This window comes from Lactuca virosa, chromosome 6, assembly GCF_052849685.1.
Source record: "Lactuca virosa cultivar CGN04683 chromosome 6, Lactuca_virosa_CGN04683_v6, whole genome shotgun sequence".
Taxonomy (NCBI): Eukaryota; Viridiplantae; Streptophyta; class Magnoliopsida; order Asterales; family Asteraceae; genus Lactuca; species Lactuca virosa.
The window spans coordinates 26,248,654-26,267,059 of NC_136431.1; the positions used below are offsets into that span (position 1 = coordinate 26,248,654).

Consider the following 18,406-nt stretch of genomic DNA (forward strand, 5'->3'; position numbering starts at 1 on the left):
TATTTATTTTTTTTGTTTTTTTTATTTGGTAAGTAATTTTTTTTTAATTTTTTAAAAGACCCTCCGTACTTATTGTTACATATTTAATTTATTTAATTTTATTGTTAGATGCTATTTACTTTAAAAATATTGTATATGCTTCAAAACAAAAGAAAAAAAATATAAGAGGTTATATAAAACATTTCACAAAACAAAAACATATTTATTAATTAAAAAGTGAAGTTTAAAATTGATAAATATTTAATTAATATTTAGGAAATTATGGATATTTTAAAAATAACGTTTGAAAAAAATAATACAAACAAATATGAAAAATTAAATCGCTATTAAAAGTGGGGAAAATGACTTATCAGGGTAATTAACTTTTCGTTTTGTTCACATTTAGACAACTTTCTTTTTTGTACACATTTAACCATTTATTTTGTTAATTTGTTCACATATTACCATTGTCACCTGCTATAGCCGATGACAATGACAAAGATGGTTACCCTTGTAAGTCATTTTCCCTATATGTAAACAATATTTACATAATTACATCAATGTTCAAAACCACAATACAACTAATACTTGAATAATACATTTCAATACTAGACAAATATACTAATTTAATCTTCAACATTAGGTCGTATGTACGGTCGGTAGTAAATAAATGTTTTAAATATTTGTTGTAAATGTATGTCTTAAATCGACGACGGACAAATATTTGTCCGCTATTCTGAATCACAGCTTTTAATGACAATTATCGGTTATCATAGCCTTTTACGACAACAACCTTTTTGTAGTAGTATTATAACCGGGCTTTTAACATTTTAGAGTGAATTGCGTAGGGGTGAGCATTTGGACCGAACCGGACCGGACCGACTCTTGGACCGGACCGGTTATGGAGAATATTGTGGACCGTGGACCGGATCGGATGAGTCATGTCCGTGTCCGGGTCCGTGTCTAGGTCCGGGTTTTCCGGTTCTTGGACCCGTTTGGACCGGTACAACTTTAATTGCATAGAGTACAAGTCGTTAGAATAAGTTTTTGGGTTTGATAGAACTCGTTAAAACGAATATGTTGTTGGGTTTGATACGATACAACTTGTAAAAATAATTACGTTTCCGTTTCATGCATAACTAATCTACCTTGATGTTATAATATTATAACTTGCAAAATTAATTTTCCAAATAAAAGCAACTAAAATATAAATCAAGTTCACCAAGATCTCTTTCATATGATTTATCTGTCAAAGATACATAAAATTCAGAATTATAGTCTAAAATAATAGTTAAAAAGCTGAAATATTTCAGCTTTGATAGCTCAACTTTGAAGGATTGTAACTCACTGAACAAAATACCAAAATCAACAAAATTATAGTCTAAATTCATCTACAAACTGTAAACTAAATGTTGGAAAAAACCGCAGGTCAATCCGACTTAAAACGAATGAGTTATTGTTGTTTAAAAAAAAATCACAAATTACAAAATTTTAAAAATCTTGCTGAAAAGCTGAAAATTTTCAGCTTTGATAGCTCAACTTTGAATGACTGTAACTCATTGAATATAATACCAAAATCAACAAAACTATAGTCTAAATTCATCTATAAACTGTAAATTAAACGTTGGAAAAAACCGCGTGTCAATCCGACCTAAAACGGATGAGTTATGGTTGTTTACAAATTTTCACAGATTAAAAAATTTTAAAAATGTTGCTGAAAAGCTGAAACTTTTCAGCTTTGATAGCTCAACTTTGAAATACTGTAACTCATTCAATATAATACCAAAATCAACAAACTTATAGTCTAAATTCATTTACAAACTGTAAATTAAACGTTGGAAAAAAACGCGTGTCAATCCGACTTAAAACGAATGAGTTATGGTTGTTTAAAAATTTTCATAAATTACAATTTTTTTTTTAAATCGGGTTTAACCGAATGCTCACCCCTAGAATTGTGTATTCCGTTTTTGGAAAAAAAAAATTAAAGAAAGTTTAGTTAGAAAGATAGCAATTGAAGGAAAATTTTGTCAATTTGTTGCGTTTTGGTGGTAAATAGTTAATAATTAACAAAAACAATTACGTTTTAACACATAATGTGTAAAATTAAATACGGCAGTTTTGTCTTCTTGATACTTCTTCAATTCATGGAACAAGACCTGATAGATATATAGCTACTTTATTCAAGCCTACAAACTGATTTATATAATCGAGGTGAAAATGTTCTCGTTTCTCATCAGTTGCCTTTGGCCTTCTTCATACTCCAAGCATCTAACCTTGGGATAACCACATCAAGACTCCCATTGTTGAAAGCATAAACATGGGCTTTGTTATAAACAGAAATTTTTGGATAAACTCTAGCCGTAATGCATGCTCTCCCTTCAGCTCCAAAACTCTCAATCACTGAATTGTCTACCTGAAAAGAGCAAAGAACAATTACAAAATATGGAACTTAATAAAAAATAGTTATAATCTGCAAGAGTTCAAACATTAAACAACTTCATACCAAGCTCCTAAGTGAAATCATTTTATCTTTGTGGTTTATGTAGATAAAAGCTCCGTAGGTAGTTTTATCAATTCCTTGTCTCAGGGAAGACCTGGAAAAGTTCAAATTGAAAGAATATGAGATGTGGGTCATCTACAAGAAGTAAAAAGTGCATGAACAAGATGCCTTATATTAATCAATATAAATGTATGAGATTATGAGAATGAACCTGCTTTGATCACTACACATTAGAACAACGAATTGATGGTTATGGTTGTCTTTAAACACACGGAAGAAGACTGCAGTTTGTTCTGTCAAGTCTTGAGAAGCCATTAACAATAACCCAAATGGACCTGCTCCACCAATGACGCTCGATGTCTTTGTGCTACAAAGAAGTTGAGGATCATTCCATTTGGGGTCCAACACCTCGACCTCTTCTACTTTTGGCAGCATAAAGGAGACTTCTATGTCAACCTAGGCAATGAAATTATAAAATGTATCAAGGGTTAGAAAATCGGATTTTTGAAAGAACAAAATTATAACAGAGATAACCTGTGAGGCTGTGATCCCTGAAACTTCAAATAATGATTCTCTTTTTAGCTTCTTCCCAAAATAACTAACATGCTTCTCCCGCAAATTTTCAGTTTCCTTAACTGGCCATTGTATCAGCTGGCGTCGAGTGGAGTCCAGATAAACTTGACGAGGGATAGACTGCAACTCCCATCAAAACTAGTCATTACTATGGTGCCTTAATATGGTTTATTAACAAAGTAAAAATTAGTAATAAAGCTGCTATGATTTTGTTAAAAGAAAGTTGGATGTTAATATTTTTTGGACAAAATTACAAAAATTGTCCCTATGGTTTGCTAAAAGTAACAAAGTCAGTCCCTGCTAATTTTTTTTGATGCAAATGGCCCATGTGGTTTGCAAAACTTGCATAGATGACCCTTTTTACTAACGCCGATGCAAATGGCCCATGTGGTTTGCAAAACTTGCATAGATGACCCTTTTTACTAACGCCGTTACTATTCTGCCGTTAGGGACTGAATCCGTAAGGGCATTTTCGTCTTTTCAAGTATAAAGGGACTGAATTCGTGACATTTACTAAACCACAGGGACCATTTTTGAAATTTCTTTGAAAAAAAAATTAAATTGCTAGGGGGAGGTCTCGAACTCATGACCTCCACCCCTTAAATTACCAAAGCCTTAACCAATTAAGTTGAACGCTCTCTTGGTTTATTCTTTCCTAAAACTAATTTATATATTAACAAAATCGTTAAAACACAAACAAAAAATAAATTATAAAAAACATTTTTTTACATAATTTTTTTTAAATAAAACAAAATGTATTTTAGTCGTACTGTAAAAAAATAGTTTTTTACAAACAAATTGTATGTATTTTGATGTATTTATTTTACGTAAAATATATATTTTTTGTCTTTAAAAAATACGTTTTCGTATAAAAAATACGTTTTTGTAAAAAATACGTATTTCATCTTAATCACAAGTTCTAAATCATATGGTTAAAATGAAGATGGAAAGACACAGTGATATATCTTTTTGAAATAACAATTATTAACACTACTCTTGACATAAAAAAAAAACCGTATAAATTGTTTAAATACATAACAAAATCGTTGTTAATTTGTTTTTAATACATATAACCGAAAAAACGGTTAGAACTAGCGACCAAAAGAATCTATACATTTTTTATGTCATGAGTAGTGTTAATTATTACTATTTCAAAGACATAAAAAAACATTTTTTACAAAAACATATTTTTTATACGAAAACGTATTTTTTAAAGACAAAAAATATATATTTTACGTAAAATAAATACATAAAAATACATAAAATTTGTTTGTAAAAAACTATTTTTTTTATAGTACGACTAAAATACATTTTGTTTTATTTAAAAAAAATTATGTAAAAAAGTGTCTTTTATAATTTATTTATTGTTTGTGTTTTAACGATTTTGTTAATATATAAATTAGTTTTAGGAAAGAATAAACCAAGAGAGCATTCAACTTAATTGGTTAAGGCTTTGGTAATTTAAGGGGTGGAGGTCATGAGTTCGAGACCTCCCCTAGCAATTTAATTTTTTTTTTCAAAGAAATTTCAAAAATGGTCCCTGTGGTTTAGTAAATGTCACGAATTCAGTCCCTTTATACTTGAAAAGACGAAAACGCCCTTACAGATTCAGTCCCTAATGGCAGAATAGTAACGACGTTGGTAAAAAGGGCCATCTATGCAAGTTTTGCAAACCACAGGGGCCATTTGTATCAAAAAAAATTAGCAGGGACTGACTTTGTTACTTTTGACAAACCACAGGGACCATTTTTGTAATTTTGTCTATTTTTTTAGTATAGCTAAATACCTGGAGTCCAGCCCATTGTTTCTTGATATCATCAGTTGAACTATCTGACTCGTTTATCCAACCCCATAGTATCCTCCTATTCTTCACACTATCAAAAAATGTCTTGGATGCATAGAACTTTCCATAATCATATCTCAAGTCTGAGCTACTTCCAGTTAGACCTTCATCATCTGGTAAGAACTTTTCTTTATCGGCATCATAGCTTCCAATTGTGTAGTAGTCATGTGATTTAAAGCTTGCTTTCAGCACATACTTGAGGTTTATTCTGATCGCTGAGTTCTCAATCCCATCTCTACTGTTAATAGATACAGGATAAAAGTCTGGACACTCCCATATATTAGTATTCTTCCCAAAATAAAGTGGCTCGTCATGCAAGCTCCAGTGAACAAAATCTTTACTCCTATAAAGAATTGCCACTCCTAGATTGTTTCTCAAACCACCTACAACTACCCTCCAATTCCCATCTTCCCCCCTCCAAGCTGTACTTGGATCACGGAAATTGTCTGGTTTGACTCCATGAGGTGGAGTCATGATGGGATTACCAGAATATTTCTTCCATTCTTTTAGAAAAGGGTCTGATAAATTCTTTGGCATTGCAAGATTCTGAACTTGCTGATTCTTGGAATCGAGTCCAGTGTACAAAACCACTGGTTTGTTTCCTGGAAGGATTGTTGTGGAGCCTGACCAGCAACTGTTGATGTCAAACGGCTTGGTTGGGACAATGGCGTTCTTGAGGTGAATCCAGTTTACCAAATCATGGGAAACTGAATGACCCCATAGGATTGTTTTATTAAAGATTGCACCATAAGGATTGTATTGATAGAATAGATGATAAACTCCCTTGTAATGCATTGGACCTATCGCATTAAATGAATGATCAGAAAACAAAACTTATAATCTCTCAAAACATCTTACTAATTAAAGTAACTTAAGGGATTACCATTAGGATCTGTATGTTAAAATACCCGCCAAAAGATACAAAACCATGCAAAGAGAATAAAAATGGAGTAAGTACTGTTTAAAATAACAAAAAAATGAACATATAACAACAACAACAACAAAAAAAACAGGGTGAACGCACGATTATGGTTATATATGTCGCAAAGTTAAAATACCATTCAGCCAGTTCTTTGGGGGTCGGAGATGGAAATATGGTCTCCCTGGTTGGTTTTTGGGACTTGGATCCCGATAAAGAGGCATAATATGAGAAGTATCAGAAACCTCCTTCCCATTGCTAAGCAGAATACAACACATGTATACGACACAATAAACAGAAGCCTTCATTTTGAGGTCACTTGCAAGAATGCGAAGTTTAGTCAGAAGTTCAGCCGTATTTAAAGGAATTCAATTCTAAGAGAAACGTGTTAGTCGCAATCATGCACCACAATCAATAACATAAAAGCATAGGCACTTATTGCGTGATTTGATATCTTGACCCATTTATTTTCCCTTGTCATAAAAAATAATTGTGGATAGGGATTGCTCAATTGATTCGAACTTGATGGAAGCACCAAAGGTTTCATTTTGTAAATTACAATATTTTGAGGAAAAAAAACATTTATTGTGTGGGACCAACTACATTTATTTCGAATCAATGTAGCTGAGATTACGTTTGTTAAGTTTTGAACTTGTGTTCATGAACATAGAACACGGAATAAGAAATGACCTTCTTCCATTTAGTGGAACCTGGGGCCTCTTCCGAATGATCAAATAATATGCCTAACTTCCACTTCTAAGTTCTAAGTGCTAATATTCTTGGCAGCATTCAGAAAGCATCTATTTACAGGCCAGTAAGACATACCAGCTTAGCTAGACCAATTTGTTGCCTGATTGATGAAGTCATCGTCATGAAAAAGGAAAAAAATGGAAGTGGTTTGTTGGGCCATATGACATATAGGTATAATGAATGTGGTGGTTTTGGGAGGTGGCAGAATCCTTGGTGATGGCAACTTTGACAAGTGTAGTGCCTAAAGCATTGTGGTAGTAGGTAGGTTTTAGTGGCAGTTCCTTCAAGAATGGAGAATCAAAGTGCACGAGGATGGTCCAAAATGGTGGACCTGGAGAAGGGATCTATGCATGCGCAACATAATGCAACGTTTAGAAGGAAGATTTTGTTCTTCATGTCTTTGTTAGAAAGATGCACACATGTATAATCTCATCGAGTTTCACTCGTGTTGTCGATGGTGTCCCACAACGATTCTTGTGGAGAGAACTTCAAGAACTCCATATATCTCACAAATCTTGATCTTTAATTTGCTATATCATATGATTTTCACCAAAGCATTGTAATGGCATAATGGCATGACTGCTGTAATTTATACTAAGGGATAAAATTGAAATAGATAATTTCGAATTAGGACTATGCGCCTCAGGTGTTCCTCCAGGTAACTGAAAGTAAACGCTTCCTTCGATGGTTCGGCACTGAGAAATCTTTAACCTGAATACACACACAATTCACACAATTCATAAGCCGAAGACCGTGAAGACTTTCCCGGACCAACGCTTCCATGATAAAGTCAAAATCACATAGATATGAAATCGTAATTCGTTATGTGAATGAATTCGATTGAACATGCCTCCTAATTTTCCAGTAGCTGATATTTACGTTCTCCTCGGGAATCATTGTTTCTTCCTACCGAGCATGTTTTAGTCTTATCACATTCATTTCTTGTAAGACCGAAGGTATAAACGTGTGTACATAAGTAACGTCATTAGTCACTTCTTACTAGTCTTAGGTACTGTCATTAATCAAATGTATTATAACATGTTCTATCGTTAGTTCCGATGTTTAACATCTTCCTTCTTTACTTAGATTTGTCTTGCACCCGAAAGGCAGATTGACTACTCGGGTGACCATCACTCGTTTGGTCATTGTAGATGACGTAATTGGTTCGTTAATATTGAGAAGGTCCTTCTCGGTAAGGTTGTATGCGTAGTTCGGGAATATACCCTATTAGGGACCAATATGTTGACATTGATAGTGTAATGCCAGATTTTCAAGTTATACTATAGTTCAGGGACTAATATATTTAGGGACGTACTTGAATACTTTCGTATTAAAAGAGTTCTTTGAGGTGCTTGCAACCGATGAAGTTTTCATTCGAAATTAAACAAGTCATAGAGGGTTGTTGACCCATAACCACAAATCTAGGAGAGATGTATGATAGAAGAGGAATGATGGATGACTCATCCTTCCTTGGAAAGAGAAATGCATCCAACCAAAAGTAGTTAGAAAAGAGAAGTGTAGGATGTTCAATTCTTTCCAGGAGAGAGAAATGAATCTTTCCCAAGTTAAAATATCGCATTCTCATCTTTAAATCAGACTATGCTCGGTATCAGTTACACCGAATATGTTTTCGTATTTCTTCGTGTTTCACGTGAGTCAAATCTTTGGTAAAGATATTCGCTCGTTGATCCTTCGAATTAACATATTCGACTATAACTTGTGCTTTTTAACGCGCTCTCATATGAAATGAAAGTGAATGTCACTATTCTTGCTTCGATCATGAAACATGGGATTTTTCATCAAGGCAATTGTCTACTTGTTATCGACATACACAGTGATAGGTATGATGTGACATCTCGTAAGCTCCTTCATGAGGTTCCTAAGCCAAATGGTGTGACATGTCGCCACTATGGTTGCCATGAACTCGAATTTACACGTCAACAAAGCAACAAATTATTCTTTTGATATTACCACGTAACAACATTCTTTCTTCCAAGATTAAAACTCATGTTGCTTGTCCTCTTGATCCTAACTATGTCACCTCCAAGATCACTATCAGTAAACCAAATTAGGTCTTATTTTTCACCACCCATTCCATGGTTGAGTCCATGGTTAATGGTTCATTTTACATACTATAAGATATGCTTTAGTACTTGGAAATGCAACATGGTTTGTTCCTTTATGAAACGGATTGCAATTCCCACCGCAAATGACAAATCCAATTGAGTGTGCTTTAAGTACTTCAAAAACCAACCACTCACCTATATTTAGTTGGTCGACTTTTTCACTGTCTTCATCCTTCTTAACCTTCAAATTCGGTTCCATTGGTGAAGTTTTTGGGTTGTAATCTAGTTATCTGAACTGCTCCAAAATCTTCTTTGTATAAGTCGTTTGTCGTAAAAATATTCCCCACTTATTTTACGACACTTCAATTCCAAGGTAGTAAGAAAGTAAACCCAAGTCACTCACTTTGAGTTCTTTTTTCTTTTATTCCATGAAATCGATAATGTCTTTGGGTACCTTTTGTAAATTGTCATGTCTTGTAAGCATTTCGAAAAACTGAGTCATTTTAAGCGTTTATCCAAATGAATGTTCCAAGATCGAGGAGCTTGTCGTAGACCATCAAGAGCTTTAGAGAGCTTAAACACCTAATGAATATGTACTTTATCAACATGTCATTTCAATTTGGTGACATTGACCACCTTCTTGAGATCGTTATTGAGAAAAGTCGACTTAACATCAAGATGGTGGATAACCCACCCATGTTGAGTCGCTAAAGCAAAAATAAGTCACGCGATGTCAATATGTGCTACCGGTGAAATAACTTCATCAAACTCAAATCATTGGTTTAGTACATAACCTTTTTCATCAAGTCGAGCTTTATCTTTCACCATATTTTCCAAGTTTTCTTTGTTCACCTTAAAGACTCATTCAAGCCAATTGTGTTGTAGTCGAGCGGAAAATCAGTAAGTTGTCATGTCTTGTTTTTCTAGATTTCATCCAATTCCATTTGCATTGCATCACGCCACACTTTTTAGGTTCCATTAATAGGATAGATTAATTCCATTACTAGTATATGATTTAGAATATTAAACGAGTTAAATTAGTCATCAACTTCCTACAAACATAAAACATATCAATCACTACGATCATTCACTCAGATCAATTATTCAAATAAATCGGATCCCTTAATCAGATCACTCATATCAATATTAGTCATTCTGATCAATCACTTGGATCTATCATTTGCTCAGATCAATCGTTCATATCAATCACTCTAATCACTATCAACTACTCAAATCTATTACTCGGATTGCTCAAATCAATCAAATCAATCTCTCAAATCGATATCATCCATGCAGATAAGTTACTCGGATTAATTACTCAAATAAATCTTAATTTCTTAGATTAATCACTCCGATCAATTACTCAAATCAACTGGATCAATTACTCCGATCACTCAGATCAATCGGATCAATAACTCAAATTACTCATAGCGGATCTCATATTGGGATTAGACCTCATCACCTCTCAGAGATTTATCCTTATATCTCGTAAATCAATGATTAAGTCTCGTCACCTCTTGGAAACTTAATCACATATATCTTAATGATCAATCTTGTATCATAATTAGGCCTCGTCACCTCTCGAAGACCCAATCACAAAATATCATCTACATGTAAGTCAAATCGTCTACATGTACGTCAAATTGTCTACGTGTATGTCAAATTGTCTACATGTAAGTCAAATCGTCTACATGTATGTCAAATCGTCTACATGTATAATCATGTAAGCCTATGATCTCGATCAAAATTCTCATTTATCTCGATCTTTCACAATGAGATCCAATCACCTCTCATGGATGTAACATCCCAAGATTTGTCATTTATAGTCCCTCAGGATAGAAGGGTGAAGCCATGAAATTCTAAGGGCTAATTTGCAATTATTGGAATCAGGAGGAGTACGCTGCACGTACATATGGGTACGATGGGCGTATTAGGCGCGCCCTAGTACGCTGGGCGTATACTTGTATACATTGGGCGTACTCATGGCAGAAGGAAACCCTAATATTTAGGGTTTGCGGACTATATAAGCAACATTATGAGCACAAGACCCTCCCTTACCCCAGCCTCCACTGCTTAGACTCGTTGTCCCCAAACCCTAGCCATTTCCTTGTGTGTTTGAGCTTTTGAGTGTTTCTTGAGTGTTTTAAGAAGAAGGTGTTGCATCAAGGAGTTGGAGAAGAAGATCAAGCTTGTAGATATGAAGTTGGTTTGTGCCCTAGAAGCTCCAGAAGGTAAAAAGCTTGGAACTTTATACTTGTATGAGATAGATCTAGTCATTTTAACTTTATGGAAGCATTCTTGTCCCAAAAGTCCCAAAATGGTGCATGTTATGATTTGGACGAAATGAGATGTCCTTTCAGACCTTAGAGGAGGTCCTAAGTGATAAAAATGGTGTCCCAATAGCTAGGTTTGTCTCATGCATGAAGTAGGAAGGTCTTAATGGATTAAGACCATGTGTTAAGAACTTTTTGGACGTCCGAAGTGATAAAGTTCGAGACTTTATAGTCCTATGGCACATTTGGTCGATGGATCTGGAGTTTGGGCTTAAGTGCTTAAGCCATTAAGCACTTATTGGGGTTTTGGTGAAACCCAATGTACGCCCAACATAAATCCAGTACGCCCAGCGTACTGGGTTAACCACCCCGATGGTGGTCAACATCTGTACGAGTACGCCCCGCGTACGTCCTCTGTTGGGCCGTTGACAATTGGGCTTCAAGTTTTGGACTATTTATGGACTAATTGGATTTGGGCCTTTGCTGGACTTTATGAATAAGATGTTTTGGGCCAAGTTTTGGATATTGGATCTTGGGATTAGGCCCAATTAGGGAGTTGGGCCCAATTTGGTAAATTGGGCCAATAATGGGCTTTGCATAAGGACCTTCAAGGTTATGGACTTGGCATTGGGCCTTGGCCCAATAAAGAGAATGGACATGATGGATTGTGTGGACCCTTAGTCAAGACTGTTATGTGGTGTATTGACATGGTGTTTATTATGTGATAGTTTGGGATTTCCGATGAGACAGCAATCAGGGGTTTTTCGGTACTTCATCACTACTTGCGAGGTGAGTTACCTCACTATACTAAGGGGTCTAAGGCACCAAGACCGGCCCATTGGATATGATATCCAAGCAGTTGGTAATATGTTGAGTATGAGTTAGTTTTGTATGCTAGTTGCTATGCCAGTTAGGTAGATCTGTAGGACTACCTGGATTATTATGTGATTACTCGTATGTGTATTCATTGTGTTATATGTCGACATATTATGTGGGGTGGGTTGAGGTGATGCTGCTCCGTGCGGTAACCGACAAACCCGAGAGCATTCCAGATACGAGCTGAGGGCCAGGTGGGGCATGCCAGACTCGTATTGTGGGCTCGGGAGCATTCCAGATATGAGCTAAGGGAGACTCGTACTGTGGGCTCGGTGGCAATTCAGATGTGAGCTGTGGGCCCAGAAGGCCATCCAAACTCACACTATGGGCCCAGGGGTAATCCAGACTGTAAAGCTATGGACCTGGTACATGTTGTTATTTGTATATGTGTTATGTGCAGTGTATCGGTATTTTGGGGAACTCACTAAGCCTCAGGCTTACAGTTTCAGTTTATTGTTTCAGGTACATCAAGTGATCGCGGAAAGGCAAAGGCGTGATCGTACAGCTCCTCATATTTATGTTTATGTTTCTGGGATACTCTGATATTATACATTTTGAAAACAAGTTTTGTAATGATTAATGGTTTTGAAATGAATTTAAAAGTTTAAATTTGGCATGATTTTTTTATGGGTGTTACAAGTTGGTATCAGAGCCTTGGTTTGAGTGAATTGGAGGAACACTCGTGTGAATCCAGTCTCAAACTAAGGAAAAATGTTTTCAAATGATTTTTTTAATGGTTTTCAAAATAAGAAAAAGAGGATGCAGAGTGTACGATCAGTCGGAGCTAGTAAGTAGACCCCAAAATACCATGCAGTTGTTTGATTATGTGATATGTTAGAACAGCATGCTAGTACTAAGATAGGGATCCTCAGGAATCGTATGATAGAATTGCCTGATCTTTGATGCCTTATCTTATGTAGAGTACCTTACTGATTGTTTATGACTCTTTCGCGTATGAACTAACTATTGGGTGAATACTCTAAGTCACATGCTACATGGGTTAAATGGTCTCACGGTAAGGGATTTGGCCCTGCTGCGCAGCTCTTGTATGAGTCCAACCATTGTTGGATTAAATCTTTTAGTCTAAGATTGTTTAAGCCATGCGACATGTGATTTTATTCATGCAATAGTTAACTGGCACCAATGGAGGGTCAGGTGGCAGTTCATAGATAGGTGGGTTGTGAGAGGCCGGGAGGCCAGTTATGAGATATTTAGCATTCCTCTAGGAGTGAGGATTGAGCGATCGCCATGTTATGTATATATTTAGGGCGTTGTGATGATACTTGAGACAAATATGGGTAGGTGTGGAAGGTAGTATGGGTCCGTACTACTGAAAGCACAGGACCCATACGCGTAGCAAGGAAGTCACAACCCCTGGGGTTTTGGATTTGGAGTTGGTTCCCAGATTGTTATGAGGAGTATTTGATATATTTGTGGTATGTTTTCAGCATAGTGGTTATGAGGCGTTTCGTGACGAGATTCGGATCAGGACAGGACGATCAGGGTGCTCCGGCAGCACCCGAGGTCATCGGTCAGGATGGACCAGCATTGACAGAGGATCGAGTCAGGGAGATCATCCGCGAGGAGGTGGTTGAGATTGTCCGGAGTCAGATTCTGGATCTGTTTGGGTCTATCAAGACCACTATGATGGAGTATTTTGATGACAGATACGCAGCCCTAGCTGAGACGGCTGCCGCAGCAGCTGTAACAGCGGCAGGGGGAGGAGCTAGCTGCCAGAATAGGCCGATTTTGTCCATTGGTCAGATGCGGGAGATGATTCTCGTGGAGGTATCTCAGATTGTGCAAGAAGAATTGTTCGGTGTCGTGAACCGGGTCACCGCCAAGGTGATCGCCAAGTTCGAGGAGCAAGTTGCAGCCTTGCTGTCTGTGAGAGATGTTGCTATCGGGTTGACTACTGGGGGAGTGTCGGGGTGGGGTCACAACTAAGAAAGAGGAAGAGGGACTTTTCAGCAGAGGACGAAGAGTTTGAGACAGCTAACCTAAGTAATGAAAGTCAGAAGGGTCAGGAGGTGTGTGGCAAGTGTGGGGGAACCCACAGATTTGCTTGTCACAAGTTCAGGTGCTACAAGTGTGGGGAGAGAGGGCATGTACAACGGGATTGCAAGAAGGATCAAATATGTTTTCACTTTCACCATCCAGGTCATTTCAGGTCCAGTTGTCCTACGTCGTGGGCGGTAGACATTCGGACTTCTGCGGTGATCGTTCCTCAGGAGGTCAAAGTCGAGCCACAATGAGCCTCTGGTATGTAATTAGAAACCCCCCCCCCTTCGGTAGTAATATTATGGTCAAATCGTCCTTGATCGGTATTTATTTTGTCTTGGAATATTGTTGAGTATGGATAAGTAGTAATTTCGGGTTAGTTACCTGTTTTGTCTGATCTATGTGTTGCGGAGTTTCATGAGTTGTTAGGTCATTGGAGGTGTCAGGAGAATTTTATTATCAAAGGATTGTAAGTGATTAGAGTTCAAGGATTCATTAGAGGGTGGGGAGTAGAATGGTTGATTAGAAATTTATCATCTATGGCAAGGGTTGTATCCTTTTAGTTTTCCTGAGATCACAGGAGTGAGCAGGCTTGTGATCCCAGGGTCAGGTTATATTTCCAGCCCGGGTCCGCTGGTCACAAGGGTTGGCAGCAGTATTTCAGTGCTCGTAAGCGTGGGTGGGTTGATGTGGCATAAGTATCTTGTGAGGTCCGGTTTGCCTTGGATCTCTTGTATCAGGCGGTAAGGATTGATTGTGCGGCCTATTGCACTTTTGGGGTTGTAGACTATATCTTGGGAGTATTTTGTAGCCCGGTTTAGGGCAGAGGTTGCTTCAACTAGTGCAGTTCAGCTGTGGACGTTTGAGCGGGTGAGTGAGTCAGGGTGCAGACCCTGAATGAAATGATTTCTAGAGCCCGGGGCGGGAGACTTGTTTGGAGCATCTTGTGAAGAAGGGTGTTATGTGGGGGGTCTGCGGACAGGGCTCCACAGGATGGTCATTCAGCATTGTCAGGAATCAGTGGTTTTAGTAACCGTTATTGATTGGCGGATGAAGGCGCCAAAGAAAGTAGCTCGTTGTTGAGGTATTAGTTGGGGTAGCCTTTTGGTATTTAAGATTTGAGTGTGGGATCATTCAAGCATTACGGACTGTCGATTTTACTGGGATTCAGGAAGTGTTCATCTGGTTCTTAGAAGTGTGTGGTCAATTGGGAATGGCTAGTAATGGAGTGCTAGTTAGAAGAGTTGGTTGTTATCGGATCGATCGTTGGAAAGTGAGAAAGATTGGGAATTCTCCAATTTTCATGTATTGTGAAGACGTAGTCGAATCTAAGCGAGGGAGAATCATCCCGGGATACAGAAGCAGGAGCGGTATTGAAAATGGATTAAGTTTCGCATCATGGTCAGGAAAGAAGACAACCCAAGTGGCTGTTTGGTTTGAGGGTTGTATGAGTTGGGAGTTCGGTAAGACTCCCCAGTATGTGTATCACGTCTTCTCGGTTGTTGATAACCGAATTTGGGGAAATAAGGTCGGGGTTTTAGTCATGAATTGAGTTTAGTTCGAGTGTTCGGTCGAGGGTGTGCTCGACTCTAAGGGTTTTTGGATTGATAGATGGAGGGTTTTGTTAGCTGCCAGGGCTCGGCAGTGCTTTCAGCACGGGTGTGCGAGTTATTTAGCATATGTGATTGACACGCGGGTCAGGGAACATGCCACGGTTTTCCGAGAGGGTGGACGATCAGCATGAGGCCTAGGGTTAGGCCGGGGTTAGAGTCCACGGAATGGATCAGGAGTTCGGAACCCCAAGTGGGTGAGAACAGTCATGCAGAAGACTCTATGTGTGTTAGTAAATATATGTACGGGTATTGAGTATGCCGCTATGATATAGCAATCAGTAGGTCTATCCCCAAGTATTGAACATACTGATGAAGTATGCTGAAGACTTTGTATGGGTTTTGTTAGTTATATGGTCAGGTTCTGAGTATATATGTTATGAGTTAGCAACTTGTTCTGCAAGTGGATAGAGTAGGGTGAGGTTTCAGCACTGTGACACTTGTTGGTGTTAAGAAGGACATTGATTAGGCCTTCTTGGGCAATGGAGGATGTGAGTACCTCTATGATGGAGTGCTGTACATCTGAAGTGACGACAGCAGTGTCAATAGGTTATCGGGAGCATTCCAGTTATGAGCTAAGGGCCGGAGAGGGCATACCAGACTCATGTTGTGGGCTCAGAGGCAATCCAGACCTATGCTGAGGACCATGTAAGGGTATTCCAGTCATAGGCTGTGGGCATAGAGATTGTGTTGGTTATGTCTCTGGTAGGAGCGCGTTCGGATTGGATGTATTGTTGAGATTCGGGGGAGTTGCACTCGGTTGTGACGAATCAGAGGATGGTGGATGATATGCAAGGATAGATCCTTGGATCTCACGTTATGAGTAGACCCGAGTTATGTTCATAGAGGTATTCCAATCTAGGGTATTCCATCCTGAGGATGATCGGACCCTATGATTTATTGGACCTGATATGCTTGGTATTCCAACCTGAGGCTGATTGGTCCAGGCATAAGTGTTCGTGTTTATTAGTGGATTGATTATGTATGACATTTTGGGAGCTGAAGGACGCTTTATCCTGTCAGCACAAAGGGTTTGCTTCAGGAAGAGGGAAATTTCGGTTTCCGATACGTTGAATTTTCAGGATTTTGTCAGGTTGGCAAAGTGGCATGTAGGTTAGGCCTTTTGAAAAGATCCGGTTGGATTCACATCGCTTTTCACGATTGGGCAGCTGCAAAGGCACATATTAGATGAGTAGGCGGTTGTATCGCTGGTTGATGTTCAGGTCGGAGAGCACTTGAACTATGTAGGGAAACCAGTAGCAGCATCAGAAAGGATCCGAGTAGACTTGGCAGCCAGATTCCAAGATGCGGGGGCATTATCGTGAATGGTTTGCCGCAACAGGCTTCGAGGACGAAGCCTAGTTTAAGTGGGGGAGAATTGTAACATCCCAAGATTTGTCATTTATAGTCCCTCGGGATAGAAGGGTGAAGCCATGAAAGTCTAAGGGCTAATTTGTAATTATTGGAATCAGGAGGAGTACGATGCGCGTACATATGGGTACGCTGGGCGTACACTTGTGTACGCTGGGCGTACACTTGTGTACGTTGGGCGTACTCATGGCAGAAGGAAACCCTAATATTTAGGGCTTGGGGACTATATAAGCAACATTATGAGCACAAGACCCTCCCTTACCCCAGCCTCCACTGCTTAGAGTCGTTTTCCCCAAACCCTAGCCATTTCCTTGAGTGTTTGAGATTTTGAGTGTTTCTTGAGCGTTTTAAGAAGAAGGTGTTGCATCAAGGAGTTGGAGAAGAAGATCAAGCTTGCAGATCTGAAGTTGGTTTGTGCCCTAGCAACTCCAGAAGGTAAAAAGCTTGGAACTTTATACTTGTATGAGATAGATCTAGTCATTTTAACTTTATGGAAGCATTCTTGTCCCAAAAGTCCCAAAATGGTGCATGTTATGATTTGGACGAAATGAGATGTCCTTTCAGACCTTATAGGAGGTCCTAAGTGATAAAAATGGTGTCCCAATAGCTACGTTTGTCTCATGCACAAAGTAGGAAGGTCTTAATGGATTAAGACCATGTGTTAAAAACTTTCTGGACGTCCAAAGTGATAAAGTTCGAGACTTTATAGTCCTATGGCACATTTGGTCGATGGATCTGGAGTTTGGGCTTAAGTGCTTAAGCCATTAAGCACTTATTGGGGTTTTGGTGAAACCCAACGTACGCCCGGCGTAAATCCAGTAAGCCTATCGTACTGGGTCAACCACCCCGATGATGGTCAACATCTGGACGAGTACGCCCCGCGTACCAGAGGAGTACGCCCCGCGTACGTCCTCTGTTGGGCCGTTGACAATTGGGCTTCGAGTTTTGGGTTGTTTATGGACTAAATTGATTTGGGCCTTTGCTGGACTTTATGAATAAGATATTTTGGGCCAAGTTTTGGATATTGGATCTTGGGATTAGGCCCAATTAGGGAGTTGGGCCCAATTTGGTAAATTGGGCCAATAATGGGCTTTGCATAAGGACCTTCAAGGTTATGGACTTGGCATTGGGCCTTGGCCCAATAAAGAGAATGGACATGATGGATTCTGTGGACCCTTAGTCAAGATTGTTATGTGGTGTATTGACTTGGTGTTTATTATGTGATAGTTCGGTATTTCCGGTGAGACAGCAATCAGGGGTTTTTCGGTACTTCAGCACTACTTGCGAGGTGAGTTACCTCACTATACTAAGGGGTCTAAGGCACCAAGACCGGCCCATTGGATATGATATCCTCGCAGTTGGTAATATGTTGAGTAGGAGTTAGTGTTGTATGCTAGTTGTTATGCCAGTTAGGGAGATCTGTAGGACTACCTGGATTATTATGTGATTACTCGTATGTGCATTAGTTGTGTTATATGTCGACATATTATGTGGGGTGGGTTGAGGTGATGCTGCTCCGTGCGGTAACCGACAAACCCAGGAGCATTCCAGATACGAGCTGAGGGCCAGGTGGGGCATGCTAGACTCGTACTGTGGGCTTGGGAGCATTCCAGATACGAGCTAAGGGAGACTCGTATTGTGGGCT

General features: G+C 38.7%; 1 protein-coding gene across 1 annotated transcript; it reads right to left on the reverse strand.

The window, feature by feature from the left end:
- Positions 1 to 2,020: 2,020 nt before the first annotated feature.
- On the reverse strand, positions 2,021 to 6,138 carry LOC145122605 (beta-fructofuranosidase, insoluble isoenzyme CWINV1-like). The gene is made up of 6 exons (XM_079058178.1): positions 5,954 to 6,138; positions 4,839 to 5,695; positions 3,014 to 3,172; positions 2,691 to 2,935; positions 2,483 to 2,573; positions 2,021 to 2,392 (listed from the first exon to the last, which is right to left on the reverse strand). Exons 1-6 carry the CDS (start codon positions 6,120 to 6,122, stop codon positions 2,213 to 2,215), a joined length of 1,701 nt encoding a protein of 566 aa, XP_078914304.1. The 5' UTR covers positions 6,123 to 6,138; the 3' UTR covers positions 2,021 to 2,212.
- Positions 6,139 to 18,406: the final 12,268 nt, after the last annotated feature.